This window comes from Somniosus microcephalus, chromosome 15 (assembly GCF_052327205.1).
Source record: "Somniosus microcephalus isolate GS21.2 chromosome 15, FLI_Smic_1.0, whole genome shotgun sequence".
NCBI classification, from domain to species: Eukaryota; Metazoa; Chordata; class Chondrichthyes; order Squaliformes; family Somniosidae; genus Somniosus; species Somniosus microcephalus.
Window position 1 is genome coordinate 96,256,092 of NC_141001.1, and position 21,442 is coordinate 96,277,533.

Sequence of the window (21,442 nt, forward strand, 5' to 3'; positions counted from 1 at the left end):
GAACACCTTTGGGATTAACAAAATGTCTGTAAATAGAATTTATTAACATTTTGTTATAGGGCTAAATTATAAACTCCCATCTTTACAATTTTGTCATTCAATAAAGCTTTCTTTAGTTTCCTCACACATACGTGTGTTTATAATGCACAAAATCTTTTATTTACATTTTGCAGATGCTAAGTGTGATGCAAGAGCTGTAAACAAAAGCCTAACATTTCCAAAGTGATTATTAGGCTATGACATAACAGTCCTATTGAGAAACTGGCCTGCTGTGGCGGTCTTCTGTGCTGCATCATTGTCTGATTCTGTTGGGCAGGCATCAGAGCAAACCTCATCTATACTCCTCTCCCCCCCCCCAAGCCTTGCTGTCCTTTGCATTTAACCCCTTGGGAGTTTAACTCGATAGTAAACTTTTTAACACATCTTGTCAGAAATGCTGAAACATGACCAGCTTTCTTGGGCAGTTTGTGATGATAGCATTTTTGAAGGGCAGTGTCTGAGGAAAAGGGGCCATTGGTCTGAATTTATGGTTCTCTGGTAGTGTTTATCTCATTCTAAGTCACTGTTCACTCCCGTAAACTGACCTTTACTATCTAGTTAAATGGTGGCGTCATCCAGGAATTGTAACTGTAAGACTCCTGTGTACTGGATACTACAATTTTGCACATGTCAGATTTGTTAGCGTTTCAGAAGATGGACTGAAAAACACTTTGAGACGAGGTCAATTTGTGAACCAATATGAAACAAAAAGCAGTCGTCTTTTGAAAGATATCTACATATTGCTTCTTGTACTAAAGAAAAGAAAATGTCATTCTGCCATGTTAATGAGCTAAACTCTGTTTACACGTTCGTAGTCCCTGAGCTAGCACTGATCTTTACACTTGCAGGCTATGTGCTGTTGAGTCTCATAGCTTTCTCTTTCAGCTAGTGAGGGAGGCTGTCTCTAGCTGTTCAGGGCACTCTGTGCCTGGGCCTTACTTCAGAGGGACAAAGACTTCTGACTCTTCCATCCGTTGATTGGTTCGCTGAGTTATCACCATGAACAAGAAACCATTTGCCTTGAGTGCTCACAACAACAACAGTATTGTTTATCTAAGCCCCCTGCTGGGCACATTCAGAATTAACGCACAAACTGCTATTCAAATCTGCTCAATGACTTCTATTGTCGTATGTATGAGTAATCCTTTTTAATGGCTAGTTCATGTCCCCTGCGATAGCACATTAACTTTCTAACCACCCATTTTTCAGTACCTACTGGCTTTTTACTGTCGAGCGGAAAAGTATGCTGAAACCCTGCAGATTAATCCTTTATAACCAGAATCTGACTTTATATCAGTAATATAATATAAATGAAACCAAAAATGTCTTCTAGACCAGATAGGTAAAAAAAATTCATCCAGTTATACCATGAGCACTGAACTAAGGAAAGTTTTTTTTTTAATTCATTCATGGGATCTGGGTGTTACTGGCAAGGCCAGCATTTATTGCCCATCCCTAATTGCCCTTAAGAAGGTAGGGGTGAGCTGCCTTCTTGAACTGCTGCAGTCTGTGTGCTGAAGGTACTCCCAGTGACGATGAAGGAACGGCGATATATTTCCTAGTCAGGGTGGTGTGTAACTTGGAAGTGGCGGTGTTCCCATGCGCCTGCTACCCTTGTCCTTCTACGTGGAAGAGGTCGTGGGGTTGGGAGGTGCTGCCGAAGAAGCCTTGGCGAGTTGCTGCAGTGCATCTTGTAGATGGTGCACACTGCAGCCACGGTACGCCGGTGGTGGTGGGAGTGAATGTTTAAGGTGATGGGGTGCCAATCAAGCGGGCTGCTTTGTCCTGGATGGCGTCGAGCATCTAAACGTAAGAATTAAGAGCAGGAGTAGGCCATACGGCCCTTCGAGCCTGCTCTGCTGTTCAATAAGATCATGGTTGATCTTCAACCTCAACTCCACTTTCCTGCTCGATCCCCATATCCCTTGATTTCCCTAGAGTCCAAAAATCTATCTCGGCTTTGCATATACTCAACAATTCAGCATCCACAGCCCTTTCGGGTAGAGAATTCCAAGGATTCACATCCTCTGAATGAAGAAATTCCTCCTCCTCGTAGTCTTAAATGGCCGACACCTTATCCTGAGATTATTCCCCTAGTTCTAGACTCTCCAGCCAGGGGAAACAACCTCTCAGCATTTACCCTGTCGATCCCCCTCAGAATCTTATGTTTCAATGAGATCACCTCACATGCTTCTAAACTCCAGAGAGTATAGGCTCAATCTTTCCTCATAGGACAACCCTTTCATCCCAGGGCTCAATCTAGTGAACTTTTGTTGCACTGCCTCTAAGGCATACATATCCTTTCTCGGATAAGGAAACCAAAACTGTGCACAGTACTGCAGGTGTGGTCTCACCAAAGCCCTGTACAATTGCAGTAAGACTTCCTTACTCTTGTATTTCAACCCCCTTGCAATAAAGGCCAACATGCCGTTTGCCTTCCTAATTGCTTGCTGTACCTGCACGCTAACTCTCTTATTCCTTTACGAGGACACCTAAATCTCTCAACGCCAGCATTTAATAGTTTCTCACCATTAAAAAAAAAAAATTTTCTACTCTTCCTACCAAAGTGAATAACCTCACATTTCCCCACAATAAGCTCCATCTGCCACCTTATTGCCCACTCACTTAACCTGTCTATATCTCTTTGCAGGCACCTTGTGTCCTCCTCACATTACTTTCCCACCTAGCTTTGTAGCGTCAGCAAACTTGGATACATTGCACTCGGTCCCTTCATCTAACACATTAATATAGATTGTGAATAGCTGAGGCCCCAACACTGATCCTTGCAGTACCCTGCTAGTTACAGCCTGCCAACTGGAAAATTACCAGTTTATCCCTACTCTCTTCTGTCCGTTAACCAATCCTCTATCCATGCTAATATATTACCCCAAACCCCATGAGCCCTTATCTTGCATAGCAACCTTTTATGTGGCACCTTATTGTTGTATCCGTGTGTTAATGGAGACACGGAATGCAGGAGTTGGTTTCACAGGTGTTTACTGAACAAAGTCTGGAGGTGAACTAACAGATACAAGACACTATACAGGCTTATATAGCCCGAGTGGCCATTACTGGCATTACAGTACACAGGGGGCTCTTAAAGGCACATACACCACAATTCCTCCCCTTTTAGACAACCAGTACATAACATTTTAAGTAATCATTAATCAACACATTACAAGAACAATAATTACACATTTGCTGCAGTTAATCAATTATAAGTCAGTCTCTCTGGAGGCTTCCTGACTCGGTCCGGATAACGCCTTGGTGGTGTAGTAGGTTCTTTTGGCAAGGTTGATTCGGCTTGAATGCCAGTGTCGGGTTCATCTGGTTCCAGTATCACCGGATCAGAGGTAGATACTATGGGTATCTGCTTCATCATTAGGCATATAGAGTTGTGGTGTAGGTTGTCCCTTTTCGGATGACTCTATGATCTGGTCAGCATGGCGCCTTATGCTTTCTCCAATGTCCACGGTATACATCAGTGGTCCTATTCGTGTGCAAATAGTTCCAGGCTGCCATTTCTCGGTACGGTAGTCCCGGGCCAAAACTTGTTGACCTATCTGGAAGGTTCTAGTTGGCCTTTCATTCATGCTTTGAAATTGCCGGTTCTCCATGTCCCTTCTGATGTTTGGTTTGATCAAATCCAGCCGGCATCTTAGGCTTCTATTGAAAAACATCATGGCGGGAGTTTGGTTTGTAACCACATGTGTTGCATTCCTGTATGCAAACAAGAAGTTATCTACCTTATGTTGTAGATTTATGTCTTCATTACCCATGGCCTTTATGGCCTTCTTGAAGGTCTGGACAAACCTTTCAGCCAATCCATTGGTGGCGGGATGGTATGGGGCGGACGTGTAGTGCTTAACCCCATTGTTTTTTAAAAACTTCCTGAATTCTTCGGACACAAATTGCGGTCCATTATCAGAACAGATCTGTTCAGGCAGCCCATTCCTGGCAAATATGGTCCTTAATATTGTGATGGTTTTTTCCGTGGTGGTGGAGGACATCTTTATTACCTCCGGCCACTTGGAGTGTGCATCAACCACGATTAAGAACATTGAGTCCATAAATGGACCAGCAAAGTCGATGTGTACCCTTTGCCATGGAGATGAGGGCCACTCCCATGGATGTAGAGGGGCTTGTGGTGGGGCGTTTTGGACCTTCTGGCATCCTAGACAGCCCTTGGTCATTTCTTCGATGTCTCCATCGATACCTGGCCACCACACAAACGCTCTGGCTAGGTTCTTCATTTTCACTCCACCCAGATGCCCCTCGTGAAGCTCCTTTAGCACTTTATCCTGGAGTTTGGGTGGAATCACCACTCTGGATCCACACATCAAAGTTCCTCGGCACACTGACAGTTGTTCTCTTCTTTGCGAGAATGCTGGCAACAGTGGTTCGCCATGTGCTGGCCATCCCGTCACCGTTAAATCATAGACTTGTGAGAGTCGGGTCATTTCTCGTTTCCTTTTCAATGGCAGAATTTGTTACTGGTAGACATTCCACTATGGTTGAGTGGAGCATCTCCACTGGGTCCACTGTAGGTGCCTCTTCTACCGTTGGCAACGGTAGGCGCGATAAACCATCAGCATTCCCATGCTGTTTTGATCCTTTGTATTCTATGTCATATTGGTGTGCCCCTAGGAAAAGGGACCACCTCTGTAGCCTTTCCGCTGTCATAATGGGAACACCCTTTTTAGGGTTGAATATGGAGACGAGGGGTTGATGGTCAGTCAACAAGGTAAATTTTTGTCCGTGTAGGTAATGGTTGAATTTCTTCACTCCCCATACCAGGCTGAGTGCTTCCTTGTCGATCTGGGCATAGTTACGCTCAGCTGAGTTCAATGAGCGTGACGCAAAAGCTATCGGCCGCTCCGAGCCATCAGGGAATCTATGCGATAATACCGCTCCTACGCCGTAAGGGGATGCCTCGCACGCCAGTCTGATTGGCAGTGATGGGTTGTAATGAGCCAAAACTTTCTTGGACGTGATCAAGCCTTTGCATTTATGGAAGGCACGTTTACAGTCTTCGCTCCATTTCCAAATTACTCCCGTTTGTAGCAGTTCATTAAGAGGGTGCAGAAGAGTTGACAAGTTCGGTAAAAATTTATGATAGTAATTTATCAATCCCAGGAACGACCTTAATTGTGAGACATTTTCAGGTGCTGGGGCTTTTATGACCGCTTCAATTTTTTCAGGTGACTTATGTAACCCTTCCTCGTTAATTATGTGGCCACAATATGATATTTGTTTCTGGAAAAATTCGCACTTGGGGTGATTTGCTCGTAGGCCCCGTTCTCTCAGCCTAGTGAGCACCTGCTCCAAATTGGCAAGGTGCTCGTTGTCGTTTTCTCCTGTTACAAGGATGTCGTCTAGGTAGCATTGAGTCCCCGGAATCCCTTGGAGGACTTGCTCCATAGCTCTTTGCCAGATAGCTGGAGCTGATGCTACTCCGAAAACCAGTCGATTGTACTGGTACAGGCCTTTGTGTGTATTTATCGTGAGATACTTTTTAGAGGCCTCTTCAACCTCCATCTGTAGATATGCCTGTGCCAAGTCAATTTTGGTGAAACGTTTCCCCCCGGATAGTGAGGCGAAAATATCTTCTATCCTTGGAAGAGGATACTGTATTGTGTGAATGACCGGGTTTACAGTCACCTTGAAGTCCCCACAGATGCGAATTTTTCTCTGTTCTTCAGATTTATCATTATTGAACATTTTCTTCATGACCGGGATGATGGGTGTTGCCCACTCGCTCCAATCTATCTTGGATAATACGCCTGCTTTTTCCAAATTCTCCAGCTCTGCCTCGACTGCTGGATGAATTGCATATGGCACCGGCCTTGCCTTAAAAAACTTGGGAATTGCCGCATCTTCCACTTTTATTGAGGCGGTGACGCCTTTCAAGGTTCCTAGTTCCTGTTGAAACACTTCCTTGGCGTTGGCCAAGATGTCTTTTAATCGTTCAGGTATGATGTCATCATCATTTTTTTTCTTACTGGTCACCGTCAGTGCCTGAATGGAGTGCCAGTCTAAACGTATCTTCCTGATCCATTCACGTCCCAACAGCGGTGGACCACCATCTTGCAGAACGTATAAATACAACTTCTGTATTTCCTTGCCGTTGTATACAACAGGCACCTTTATTTTCCCTTTGGGGTATACTTTCTGCCCCGTATATGTTTTCAAGATAATGGATGTGTCTTTCAAAGGTATATGCGGAAATAGCCGCTCGTAATCCCGTCGATTTATGACGGTCAGAGCTGATCCTGTATCTAGCTCCATTTTAACTGGGGACCCCGCTATCGTGAGGGTAACCCAAATGGTCTGGTAATCTTCTTTGGCAATTACATTATGTAATTTGAGACAGCTTAGTCACTTGTTTCCGGAGTCACTATCGCTCTTCTGGTCTTCGGAGCTACTGTCCATCATCATTTGTACCTTTCTGTACTTTTCCTTATTGATTTTTTTCCTGTCCGTGGATTTTTTGTGTCCAGATCGGCATACACGTGCAATGTGTCCAATCTTTCCGCATTGCCTGCATGCTTTGTCCTTGAACCAGCAGTCCCTCTGGTCATGGGTGGATCTGCCGCAGCGATAACATCTCTCTCAACCCTGTGTCATTTCATGGGTGCCGAAGTCCTGTGGCTTTTGCTGTATCTCTGCAGCTCCTCTTGCGGCTGCTTCGTATGATACAGCCATACTGAAAGCCTTGCCCAGTGTCAAATCTTTCTCAGAAAGTAGCCTTTTCTGTGTTCCTTCACTTAGGAGACCGCAGACGAATTTGTCTCGAAGAGAATCTGCCAGTCCTGCTCCGAATTGGCAGTGCTTTGACAGCTTCCTTAATTCGGTGAGGTAATCAGCGTTACTTTCATTCTTGTGCTGATTCCTCTTGAGGAATTTGAATCGTTCCGCTATCAGCAGCGGTGTTGGGTTTATGTGCTCCTGTAGGGTATCAACAATCTCCTTAAAATTCTTGTCCTTTGGTTTGGCTGGAGTGATTAAGTTTCGTAACAGCCCGTATGTCCTTGCGCCCATTAGATTTAGAAGTACTGATGCCTTTTTATCATCTTCTATTTCATTTGCTGTGCAATATACCTCCACTCTTTCCACATATGTGGTCCAATCCTCTATATCGCTATCGAAAGCATTAATATTGCCAGCCTTAGGCATCCTGGAAAAAAAATGGCACCTCCCGCGCTTTCCTTTCTTCCCTGCAGAAAAAAATGGCGTTTCCCGCCGCTGCTGCTGCTGACAACGCTGTTCTCCGCGGTTTTTATTTACATAGGTTTTTTTTTCAATAGGTGGAGACTCGTTCCCGCCGGACTCTCTGGGACTTTTCCCTCCCTCTGCTTGGTCCGAACGCCGACCTGCTTTGCAGCGTCGGCCGTCTCCCGAGTGCTCCCCCCCTCTGTCTCTGTTTGCCTCCGCCTTCGCTGCTCGGCCCCGCTGCAGAGCCAGCCGATGGAGCCCCAGCCCGCCGCCCAGGAAGGATTATTGAAGTACCTGCCACCAGCTCGGCTAGCTGGTGAAACCACTTTTTTTTTTTCTTTCTTGTTTTTCTTCGATCTCCTTGAGGTGCTGCTGAATTGCAGTTAAGTCCGTTTCCAATTCGTCGCCACTGTTGTATCCGTGTGTTAATGGAGACACAGAATGCAGGAGTTGGTTTCACAGGTGTTTACTGAACAAAGTCTGGAGGTGAACTAACAGATACAAGACACTATACAGGCTTATATAGCCTGAGTGGCCATTACCGGCATTACAGTACACAGGGGGCTCTTAAAGGCACATACACCACACTTATTGAATGCCTTTTAGAAATCCAAATATACGACATCTACCGGTTCCCCTATTATCTATCCTGCTAGTTCCATCCTCAAAAAACTCTTAAGAAATTTGTTAAAAATGATTTCCCTTTCATAAAACCATGTTGACTCTGCCTAATCATAATTCGAAGTGCCCTGTTACCACTTCCTTAATAATGGATTACAGCATTTTCCCTATGACTGATGTCAGGCTAACTGGCCTGTAGTTCTCTGTATTCTCTCCCTCCTTTCTTGACAGTGGGGTCATATTTGCTACCTTCCAATCCATTGGGACCCTTCTAGAATCTAGGGAATTTTGGAAGATCACAACCAATGCATCCACTATCTTTGCAGCCACCTCTTTTAGAACCCTAGGATGTAGTCTATCAGGTCCAAGGGATTTGTCAGCTTTTAGTCCCATTAGTTTCTTGTATGTTGTTGGAGCTGCACTCATCCAGCCAAGCGGAGAGTATTCCGTCACACTCCTGACTTGTGCCTTATAGATGGTGGAAAGGCCTTGGAGAGTCAGGTGAGTCACTCACCAGAGAATACCCAGCCTCTGATCTGGTATTTATGTGGTTGATCCAGTTAAGTTTCAGATCAATGGTGACCCCCAGGAGGTTGATGGTGGAGGATTTGGCAATGATAATGCTGTTGAATGTCAAGGGAAGGTGGCTAGATTCTCTCTTGTTGGAAATGGTCATTGCCGAGCATTTAGCAGCCCAAGTCTGAATGTTTTCCAGGTGCTGCTGTATGCGGGCACGGCCTGCTTCATTACCTGAGGAGTTGCGAATGGAACTGAACATCAGCGAGCATCCCCACTTATGACCTTATGATGAGGAAGGTCATTGAAGTAGCTGAAGATGGTTGAGCCCAGGACACTGCCCTGAGGAACTCCTGCAGTGATGTCCTGAGGCTGAGATGATTGGCCTCCAATAACCAGAAGCATCTTCCTTTGTGCTAGGTATGACTCCAGCCAGTGGAGAGTTTTCCCCCTGATTCCCATTGACTTCAATTTTAATGGGGCTCCTTGATGCCACTCTCTGTCAAATGCTACCTTGATGTCAAGGGCAATCACTCTCACCTCATCTCTAGAATTCCAACTCTTTTGTCAATGTTTGGACCAAGGCTGTAACAAGGTCTGGAGGCGATTGGTCCTGGCGGAACCCAAACTGAGCATTGGTGAGCAAGTAATTGGTGAGTAAGTGCCACTTAATTGCACTGTCGATGACACCTTCCATCACTTTGCTGATGATTGTAAGTAGGCTGATGGGGTGGTAATTGGCTGGATTGGATTTGTCCTGCTTTTTGTAGACAGGACGTACCTGGGTACTTCTCCACTTTGGCAGGTAGATACCAGTGTTGTAGCTGTACTGGAACAGCTTGGCACGAGCCGTGGCTAGTTCTGAAGCACAAGTGTTCTGCACTACAGTCGGAATGTTGTCAGGGCACATTGCCTTTTCTGTATCCAGTGCACTGAGCAGTTTCTTGATAAGATGTGGAGTGAATCAAGTTGGCTGAAGACTAACTTCTGTGATGGTGCGGACCTCAGGAGGAGGCCGAAATGGATCATCCACTCAGCACTTCCGGCTGAAAATGGTTGCCAACGCTTCTCACTTGTCTTTTGCACTTGCATGCTGGGCTCTGCCATCATTGAGGATGGGGGTGTGCATGCAGCCTCCTCTCCCTGTTGTTTAATTGTCCACCACCATTCATGACTGGATGTGGCAGGACTGCAGAGCTTTGATCTGATCCATTGATTGTGGGATCACTTAGCTCTGTCTATAGCATGCTGCTTCCACTGTTTAGTATGCATGTAGTCCTGTGTTGTAGCTTCACCAGGTTGGCACCTCATTTTGGGGAATTTGTGTAATCACGAGTTAGGGATCAAGGGTGCAGAAGGTGGTTATCATAGCAGAAGATAGGGGACAACAAAGTACCGATCAATGAAAGGGAGGGTGGCGTGGTTGGAAGCAGGAAAGGACAATGAGACAGCCGAGTGGATAGTCTCAATCTCTTAGCTGAAAACATCTATGAGCATCTTCAAGTTGGCCTGGGAGCAAAGGAAGCGAATTGCAGCAGTTGGGTTATCCTTACCCACAGGCTGATCCTGGAACAGGAGGATGTGGGGCATAGGAGAGAGAGAGAAGTGGTAATGCTTAAGGTTGTACAACCAGGCCAGTTGAGTGCCAGGTGTGTTTAAGTCTTTGCTGTTCTAATTTGAGGGTACAAATGTGGGAATTTAACAAGGGGAATGGTGAGTTGGAAGACCATTAGGGGCTTTTTTAAGATAATAGCATCAAAGACACAACTTGCATTTATATAGCAGCTTTAACATAGTAAAATGCCCCAAGGTGTTTCACAGGAGTGTTATCAAGCAAAATTTGACATCGAGTCACATAAAGAAATATTAGAACAGCAAAGAGGTAGGTTTTAAGCAGCATCTTAAAGGAAGAGCGATGGAGAGGGGGGGAATTCCAGACCTTGGGGCCTAGGCAGCTGAAGACATGGCCACCAATGGTGGAGCGATTAAAATCAGGGATGCTCAATAGGGCAGAATTGGAGGAGATCTTCATGGTCGTGGGTTAGGGAGGGGCAAGGCCATGGAGGGATTTGAAAACAAGGACAAGAATTTTAAAATTGAAGCATTGCCGAACGGGGAGCCAATGTAGGTCAGCGGGCACAGGGGCGATGGGTGAATGGGACTTGGTGAGAGTTAGGACACGGGCAACATGAGCTCAAGTTTATGTAGGGTGGAAGATGGGAGGCTGGCCAGGAGTGCGTTGGAATAGTCAAGTCTAGAGGTAACAAAGGCATGGATGTGGGTTTCAGCAGCAAATGAGCTGAGGCAGGGCAGAATCGGGCGATGTTAAATGGAGGTGGAAAGACAGAAGTAGAGAAGATGTTGAGCAATCAACAGTGGCACCAATATTGTGGCAGGTGGAGAAATAGAGATGGGGTTCTCAACCCTTTTGCTTCTGAGGCCCCTCACCCGCGTTATGAAAATGCCCCACACCCCCTGTAACACAAGCATTTTTTCTGTATAAAAATGAGTTACACCATTAAACAGAGCCGGCACAGACCCGATTGGCCTCCTTCTGTGCTCGATGATTCAATGAAAGGCAACCCATCACTATTGTACCATCTGAGTACAAATGGTACAACCCTTCAAACAGTTCACCTGGAAGAAAGTTCCCCTCAGTACTTCATGGAACACTATCATGAATCCATTTATAAGGAGCAGGTGTATGATGTTAGTACAAATGCACAGAAACCCCACCAGATAGCTCAATAAAATTGAAATGTGTGACCCAGAAACACCACCAGAATATTGGCATTATTTAGTGATAGTTCTGGAGCATTCCCCATGCCAGCCACCAAAATCTCCAGCAACATTAGATCGAAGCAATTGACTTTATTTTTAGATACAGTTTATTTCCAAATAATTTATGCGAAGATTTGATGAATTCTGGCACGTTACGGTCAGGATGTGCACACTGGGGAGGATTAATTGATCTGCAACAGTCATTTAACCATATTTATTATCTGAATGGTTTCAAATTCCTAAAATTCACAAGTGTTTCTTAAAAATCTGTTCGAAGCAAAAGATTATGTTAACATGTTTGGCAGGATTCTTAATGGTTGTGTTTATTTACTGAAAATATGGCAAGCAAGCAGCTAATGCCTTTAATACATTCATTTGTCTTTGTAAACTTAACTGCACCAGTGTTATTGAGATAAACTGGGCACATTATGTGTATTAATAACCTACAACTTTAAAATGGTCAATAACTACTGTACGAGTATCAAATCTTCTTTCTCAATTGGATGAATATTTAAATCTCCACGCTTTGCGGTAATCTCACAATGATAAATTGTGCTTCCACTTCTCGTGCCTGGAAACAGTAGGACAGACCATTTGTGGAGGCGGTTCGAGGCTTTAAAGCAGCAAATTATAGTTTAATGTTTTCAGCCTGTCGTTTATTTAACCAAGAATCAACAACGTTCATAAGATCAGGAAATGTGCTGCCATTATTTCAGATGATACGTAGTTTTACATCGGCTGCATCTCCAGAGAGAGGTCAAATAGAGCTCGCTTCAATGTCTGTCAAGCTGTCCCCACGAAATCAATACTCCTGACATTGCAATCCTATATAAAGCCAGGCAGCCCTCTACCGCATCACACGAGCTGACTTCATGGGCATTAGGCTACTGTGTAGAATTAAAATGAAATATGTTACAAAAACACACACATAAACAATTGTTACAGCAGGTGTCAGAGTACAAGATGCTCGGCGATTCCCTTTGCATAGTTCTGACAGTCAGGAATTAATCATTTTATTTAATCAGCCGGTTACAAGAGCGACATTCTGTCTCTCAGCGCCACGGGATTCTGAAAGGCAGCATCGCGTCCTTCGCCCACCCGGGCAGCAGGCTGCCCCTGCACAAACCGACCTCTTCGTTTCTTCTATTTACACACACTGAAATCTGTCTGAGACCTTCGTGCTTGACAGGGTGGAGGGGCGGGGGTGGCGGCGTTGTCAATCCTTTAAACCACACGTCTGTCCACAGCAAGATAATCGGTTCTAGGGAACCGCACCATCGACAGTAATACCCCCAGCGATCATCGAATATAAAGGAATAGGAAATCAACGTGAAATAATTTTATAAAGAATCTGAAGATTTGGCGGACCTCTTGAAACCATCTCGCGGACCCCCAGGGGGTCATGGACCCGCGGTTGAGAACCCCTGAACTAGAGAACATTTGGTATCAATGAGGGATTTGGGGGGTATTGTGTTTCCATAAGGATTTGGTAATGGAACTGAATATGGGCAGGGGGTTGTAGGTCTTGAGGGAGACGAGGAAGTGATTACAGATGGTCTCGGCAGCGATCAAAATCTTGGAACTGGCAAGACCTTGTGTGCTGGTTAGGTCAAGCTGGTGGCCAGGGTGTCGTTGGAGGAGTTGTGGGCGGCGGGGGGCAAAAGTTAGAACAGGAAGGTGCAGAAATCAGCTGAAGTGGGATTTTAGGTGAAGATTGAAAACACTGAGGGTGATGGAGTTGCTCAGTGCAGGGGACTAAGGGAGGGAGGGGAGAAGATTTTGGCAACACAGTTCCTGGGGGACTTGAGAGGGCAGATGAATAGGCAGGAGGGAATTGTTACATTGTGATATTGACATTTATGATTATAAAGGGGTAAAAACGTACGACAGTGTCTTCTTGTAATGCTTTAGCATAAAATGTACTGCTTCATACACTGCAGTACTCTATTTTAATCCAGTTGTAAAATTACCTATTTTCTACAGGTATATTGTTGATCTTTAAAAATGTACTGATAGAAGTTTAGTAGGGTAATTATCAGTACATTGAAAAGGTCAAATATTCAAAATTAACAGTGCTGAAATATAGGAAACTAAAATATTTGTTCAATGATCCCTAAATCAAATTAACATATGTTGGCACAAAATCATACCAGCACATTCAAAGGATCAAATTGTAACTTTTATACTTAATGTAAAACATTTTTTAAATTTGTAACTAGCCTTGCTAATCATGTATGAGTTCAGATTGTTCCAAACAACTCAAGTAACTATACGGTGCTGTTTTGGGCATTTTAAATTGCAAGGATATAGTTAACTTGAAGTTCTTCCATTTTTCTTCTCTTATTCTACAAAATGCAGCACTTTGCAGAAATTTACCAGAATTGATTGCAATGTGAAGTGTTGTGATTATATGCGGACAACAATCATTTTTGAAGACCTGTACCCAAGCTATGATGTGCCACCCTTGTTGATTAGAGACTGCTCATTTAATCACGGGATTAATGTGTTCACGTGTTGATTTTTGTTACCGTTAAGTTAATTTAACAGTTAAATCAGAAGGAAGACATTTGTGTAGATACAGTTTGACAGGTTTGCCACTTGGGGGCAGTATTAACATTGTGATGTTTTCGTTTTCAGATAGAGCTGGTAATTCACTCTGCTATGCATTTTCAAACCACATATAAACCAAGTACTGAAGAACATTTTATTAGCGTTCTAAGATAAAGCATTCTAGCAACATGAGGGAAAATAGTTAAGTGTCCAGTAATATCCCCTGTAAAGTAGTTGGAACTTTTGACCTCTGCATTAACATGTTACATCTTTTGAATTGCAAAAAACATAATCCATGTTTTGTTTCATCATGACATGTATAAGACACTTGACTCTTCCAAAGCTGAGCATCCTTCCTCCTTCCCAACCCCTCCCCGCTATGATAAGGCTATTGTTTGACATTGAGGTTATAAAGTCTGCCTAGCATGCACATTCATTAATTTCTTTCACAACACTAATACATAAAAATAAAACTGCTAAAATGCAATTTGATGAGCACTTAGGCTGCATTAACTTGCCAGTCTATGACATATCATTCTTTAAAGTAATTTGCATATTTGTCCTCTCTCAGCAAATGATTGGAGAGTAGAAGTTGACTCCCAGGATGCTCTAGTTACTTGCTGACTAGAAATGCCAGAACTGGCATATGGCTGGAGCACTGCACATTCATTTTTACTCTAACTATCTTGTCTCGGTATTCCATTACTCTATTAGAATTTATAGTAAAATACAGTACAACAACTTTAGGTTTCTCTTCAAAGTATTGTCTGTGGAAGTACCTAAATTTCACGTGACATGCTAACTTTGAATGGTCTCTTGAAATATATAGCGGTTTTAAAGATGTTAGGGACATATGTCCTGAAAAATAGCATGTATGATCATTCAAGATACTTCAGATCAAATCTTACAGTAGAAACACTGATTGCATTTTATAAATTCCAATAGAATCATTGAATCATGGAATATTAAAGCACAGAAATGGGCCATGTGGCTAATGTTTTTCTCCAAATGATCCACCGAGTTTAGTTGCACTCTCCTTATTCCCCATACTAGTTTTAATATTCTTTTTCAAGCACCGAATTCTCTTTCTAAGAATTTATGGATTCCACTTAAACACCAGTTTGTGGTAAAGAATTGGCAATCCTAACCAGCTACAGTGGTTAGATTTTTGTCTAAACATCCCCTTCAATTCTTTTTGTCATGCTCTTAAATGTGTGCCCTCTTACTGTATCTTGCGGGCCAGTGGAAATAATCTATCACTATTTATCTATTCACAACTCTTGAATCTATTGTACACCTTTTCCATTGCTTTTATAATCTTCTATACTGGAGTGTCCAAAACTGTACACAGTACTCCAACTGCAGCCACAGTTCAACATTACCTCCTTGCCTGCCTCTAAATACAAAATCCATGTTTAGTATTTCAACCCATATTCGTCTATTAGCAACAACTGAAGTGAGAATAACTGGTCTATAATTTCCTGGTTTGTCCCTGTTTCCCTTTTTAAAGAGGGGAGTCAGATTTGCTATCCTCCAGTCCTTTGGTTCTCTAGTCAGTAATGTAGCACTTATTTCTGATGCTGGGTAATCCCTTTATTATTGAAGGGAGGCTTCATTATGAAACTGTTATCAGGCAGTTAGTGGGTATGAACACCAAGACTGTCTCAACACCAGAAAGTTTTCAGGCATCAACTCAGCATGTCAAAGGTGTTTGCTCGCCACCTGTCAGATAGGCCTCTTTGGCATAATAAATGTAACTACTATGATTGTCAGTGTTTAGTGCATTGCTATTACATGTCTTACTACCTACATTTTAAAATACTTTTTAAACAATGCCATTTAGATAGATTATTCTTAAAATGCTATACACACATCTAGGCAGCTTTTATAAGCAGTACTGCATGGCGTTTAGCAAAGTTTAAAATTATACACAATATTTTACCTTTGTATTTATAGAAAATAATATGACACAGCTCTGTACAATTTATTGCAAAGCAGAAAACTCCTGACCCTTTCGAACAAGTGATGACAGGTGGGAGGTTGCATAGATGCATTATTTACAATACAGGTATATAGCAAAGGTCTAAGATGTACAGCTTTAAAACAAACCTGCTTAGGCATACAAGAATCTGCTATAGGAACTGAGGGATTATCAGTATTATTAAAATGAGTAAATTGGACCAACAGTTCATAGCCCTATCTAACAACGTCTAACTATGTTGTACGTTATTACCTTACAATACACCCATGGCTGGGAATGCAGAGAAGATATTTACAGTTTAAACCCTTTATAGGGCAAGTACAAAACTTGGTTGCCTTTAACAAAAATGAACATTGGTGTTTAAACATCTATCAATATATTGTGTTGAAACTGAATCCATTTGTAACAGGAGAGGGCAATGCCAAATATAATGTGTTAAGTTGCATAGTAGGAATGTAAAATTGGCTTGGAAACATAAGCGAGACATGTTTTACACACTAACTACTCAAATAGGCCTGAGGGGCCGAATGGCCTATTCCTGTTCTTGTGTACTCCAACCCTTATGTCCATTAATGCAACCTTTTACATTCAGTTAGTCTCTGAGAGGAAAATAGGACTGCTGTGTTGCCCATCAACTGTAATGGAGATATCAAAGTATTTATGGTGTACTATCGAGGATTTTTGAGAGCAAAGGAAACTTTATGTCCTTCAATGGCACACAGGCTGCTGGGGATCTGCTATCTATAGAGGACTCCAAGGCCAGCTATAACTTGGGTGCAGTTCAGAGCTTCATTTATACTACACCGGCCTCAAGCAGAAAGAACTCCAGTCCTCTATCAGTTACCCACCAGCTGGCTTTATGGCTTCTTTGAGATTTAATAGTTTGTGACAATTTACAGCCAGGTTTGTGCTGTGGTGATGGATCTGCTGAGAACTGATTTGGGAATGTCTTAATTAGGCTAATCTTTGAATTAATATTTTTTATTACAAAACTGCATTAATATGAAATAGCATATAGAAAGGAGTTCTGGAGCGAATCCCACATGACACCAGCTATCTGTCAGTGGGAAAGTATGTTGGGATATGTCTCAGTGGGGAAAACAAATGTCAAACACGTAAAATCAAAATGAATTGATAACTAACATGCTTTTACTGATTTTACTTTAATTTTTATTCTGTGCTTTGGTCAGTCAAAATAAATGAAATTTGTTTATAAAAAAAAAATCTACCGTATCCCTTGTGTCGATGAATAAAATGGTTATTTGCTTCCTCCGTGTGTGAGTGTGTGTGCGCATGTGTGTGAATATGTGCAACCATCAAAAATCATTGAGACCTGTGGAAAAGTTCCTGCAGTGCTCTTCTACTGCCTCTAGGTATTCCTATCACAGTATATTGGTATTTTGGATGATGACACATAGTGGTCATGAACTGTTGCTGCACTATAAAAGCAAAGTAACAATTTTATTAAATTCTGTTTAGCCTGTCTTTATAATTGAATATTAAACACTGACATTTTATGCCACAATTTTAAAGAATATTTTGCTATAAAACTTATATGCTCTTGTATAGTACTTGGAGCTGTGTGATGTTTGGGATTAGATTGTCAACTTGTAGGGCTGAACAGTGTGCACTGTAATCAATTTTGCCAGTTTGGCAAAGGTAAAACAAACATGTAGATGCTAATTATTTTATTTTAACCATAGTTTCTCGCTGGTTATTATGCTTTTTAGCTCACTGCAGCCTAGTACTTATCTTCGAATAATGTTTTATTAGCCCACTGTTGTGCAGTATCTATCAGTCCATTTGACAGGACGTTCTCCAGTCTTGTATCCCATATACACAGTAGCTGGGAATTCACAGTTGTTTATAGATATGGAATTGTAACTATTCAGTATCAAACGCAATCGTATAATTGGTCCAGAGAAAAATATCTGTATTTTGTCTCTCTCTTCCACGGTGAAGTCAGATGAATGGCCGCTTACTCCTATCATTAAACCCTAACTGAAATGCTTTGTCTGCCATTATAAATATTGTGAATTTAGATAATTTGAGTAAACAAAACCAGTGTATATCTTAAATCATCTCATTGAATGCTGCCATGTTGAAACATCTGTGGACTTTACAATCATATAGTAACTCTAGAATGGAGCAAACTACCATTTAAAGTGATTTATTTCCACAGATGCTGCCTGACCTGCTGAATGCTTTCCAGCATTTTGTTTTTGTTCATGATTTTCAGCATCCGCAGTACGTATTTTGCTTTTGATTTATTTTGGGATGTGGCAACAATCGTGGTTTGGGAAGGGGGGCAATGCAAGTATCTTGTGAATAATTAAGTCAAAGATTTTTAAATCTAATTACAGTGGGGTTTTTTACATGTTAAACACCAAAGAACCTACATTTGGTTTTATATATCTGTTGCATTGTTGCACACGGGCTTGAGAAGGGGTTGTAATTACTGTAACTTGTGAAAGGAAAGCATTTTATAATTGGATTAATTCCATTCTGCATGAGACAGTTAATGCATGCAATTTAAATGAAATTAAATCTCTGAAGGATAGAGTGATACTGTGTTAGCAACTGCTGTTCAGCCAGCAGCATTGGTAGTCTGCACTATATTCAGGACACCTGCTGTGTAAGTTTGACTTGTTCAGGAGTCTAGGTTATTGATGAGGAAAATACAGGTAATCCTTTATTTAATGCACAGAAATGGTTATGCATCTAATGATTTGCTGCTATTCCTCTACGGCAGTATAATTAGAATGTTTAAATATGTATGTGTCTCATTAAGAGTAAAGGAAAGCCTCCATTTTCTTAAACTGAACACATGGTGAATTAGATGAAACGTGTGTGTGTGTGTGTGTGTGTGTGTGCGTGCGTGCATTTGGGGAGAGAGATTTGATACTCTTAATCATTTTAAATGTAGCAACAAATCTGGGCAGCGATATAGGCACATTGGTCATTTTTTTCTGGTGTTTGGTGTACACGTAGGAAATGGAAAAAGCAGAGGCTCATAAAGCAATAATTCAATGTCTAGGGGAAAGTATTGCAGCTTTTGTTCCTACCGTACCCTGGCTTCATAGCCAAGTAGTGGTAAATTTAAAACAATCTTTCTGTATAAATAAATCTTTGGATTAACAGCTATGCAACTATAGTGGCATTGATTTGAGAATGTTTGTTTAAATAAATTCTGGTAAGAATATGAGCTACCAAAAACATTTAGAGGCACCCATCATCTTTTAATTGTTGTTCCGATTGGTTGCAAATAGTCCCTTCTGCACTGCTGTCACTTTCAAAGCAGCATGATGTTGGGAGAAATGGGGACGAGTTTGCATTGCACAGAATGTTTGTGATTTTACTATTGAATAGATGGGAAGAAGAAGAAATCGTATCAAAGTATTAGGGTACTGTTATAACCACCAGACAGACTGAGATAAATGGTGCCAAGATTCAAGTTCAGCTGCTCGGCTGAAAAGGTCAGTCAATTATTGAGAGTTTGGAATGCTCAAAATTGGGAGGCAGCCCAAACTCTAAAGTGGTATATTCATATGGATAACAGATCAGAGGTGGTGCAGTTCAGGCTCCTTGGCAATTTGTAAATATTCAGACCACTATACTCCTACGAGTTACAGAGTACTTAGCCCTTCCTGTTTGGTGTATTGTCACTGGTACAGGTGCACCACCACTATTGTGTTTAACACTAAGCCAGTGAACAGCAAGGATACAAGAGAAGCAGGATATGTGATAGCTAAGCGACATGTAGAACATCTGTAATCAAAATAGGCACTGCTACAATGTTACCACTCTCCAATCAAGGAATTTTCCTAAGGTGAGACTTAAATCAGTGAAGTCTTGCACCAATTTGTTGTAAGCATTATTATCCCAATCACTTTCTCTAAAGTCCATTTACAGTACTGCCATTACATTTTGCCTTAGTTGGTAATAGTCTGCATTTTTTGGCCCCTTTTAGTTTTCACTAAAACTTGTACAAAAAGCCCAAAGAGACCTTAAGGTGATTGGGTTGGATTATTCTTGGCCTGCTTGGTTTGAAAAGGCTGAAGTAGCTACGGTACAGGTTTTTGGAATATTGGATCACTACTCAAAATAATCGAGTGGGCACAGTTGCATAGTAAATACTGGACAATCACTTTGTTCCCCAGTTACCACTATTATTATTTGCACTCTCTCTTCTGCCCCTATAATGGGCAGCTACCACAAGGTAACTATCAGGGCTCAGATCTTTGATCGTTGGGGACTTGTTAGGGACTGGAGAGGTCTTGCCATCCACTCTGGAAATCTGCAACATCCGGCAGGGGTCATGCTTCAGCAGGTAGCCTTCAAACGTCTCCCATCCCCCTCCTACACGCACCATCACATGTTTGTTGTGCAGCATCTGCAATGCAAAATAACTACTTAACAATAAAATCAATGGAAGGTTGTAGCATGGGTTGTACAACAGAAGAGAACTCAATAAAGATTAAAAAGCCATGACTAATTCTTATTTAGGCATGCGGAAAGCTGAGAGGCAAACATAATGAGCATAAATTAAGAATTAAGTAATAAATGCACAAATATCCTTGCTAATTTTTCTGAGTAATCAACACTATGGTACGGATTAAAAATTTTACAGGCAGCTGCTTTGTACACCCACGACCATAAGCTGTATTTATTGATTTCATATTAGGTTATGCCAGTGTAGCTGATACGAGGGAGGCTAAAGCAGAATGAACTGCCAATACCAGCCCTCGAATATAAGAAATATTTGATTTCTATTAATAGTATATCCAGTTAAGCTTGTTCAAGATCGCTACAAAGCAATTTTTAACTTGTCAAATGAAAAGTCTTTTATATTCCACACAACTTGGCTGCCTAATATTACAAATAAAACTGCAGAATTTTAATATTGATTAGTCCTGTTAGATACCCAGTATTCAGCCTTTCCTGCATTATGTAATTTGCTGTTTATTTTATTACGTTGCATCACGAGAAGCATTTGGGAACCCAATGGACTTCTTGCATATGTGTCATACATTTTAGTAGAAATAGCACAATAAAAATACAAGGGAAGGTTTTGAATATTAATATTTAATACTGCATTGAAGTTGTATCTGCTCCATGTCTTAAGAAATTATCAATGCATACATATTTAATGACTGATCCATTAAACTTACAAGACAGCGCAACACCTTAAAAAATATATTGGCCCAGAAATTCGAGTTGGAGGCTTCCCGCGGGTGCAAGCCCCCGACCTGCACTTAACTAGCGCGCCGGCCGTTGAGCTGTGGGCCCGCGAGGGATTCCGATCCTGGGCCTCCTCCAACTGCCGGCACGCAGTGCTTGCGTATCCCAGGGGCGCAGTTAGTTGGATGTGTCCCCTGGGATCACGTGGGCCATGGGGAGCCAATTGGAGCAGGGAATGCCCATTCATAACTTATAAATACTACGGGTCCCAAAACATCACTAAATCTTCAAATAATTTTTTTAAAAACATCACATTTTTTAAATAAACTATAAATTACATGAAATAACTATTTTAAAAAATAATTTAAAATTTTGAAAAAAATATTTCTAATGGGGCTAAAAATAAACTTACCCTGCTTTAAAGTATTTAAAAATAATAAACCTGTGGAAAAAATGTATTAATTTTAATTAATTCACCACTTACCTTGTTAAAAGCAGGCCTTACACCTGCTTTTTAGATGTGTAACTTCTGGAGACTTACCCTCCCGGGAAAACCTG

General features: G+C 41.8%; 1 protein-coding gene across 5 annotated transcripts in view; it reads right to left on the reverse strand.

Moving 5' to 3' along the window:
- Positions 1 to 13,862: 13,862 nt before the first annotated feature.
- Positions 13,863 to 21,442, reverse strand: part of gas2a (growth arrest-specific 2a) — a 271,414-nt gene continuing 263,834 nt past the window's right edge. For all 5 annotated transcript variants that reach the window (XM_086008134.1, XM_086008135.1, XM_086008138.1 and 2 more), the window contains one exon: positions 13,863 to 20,096. In XM_086008134.1, the coding sequence (XP_085864260.1) occupies positions 19,848 to 20,096 (249 nt within the window). In that variant the 3' untranslated portion in view covers positions 13,863 to 19,847. The remainder of the gene's footprint in view (positions 20,097 to 21,442) is intronic.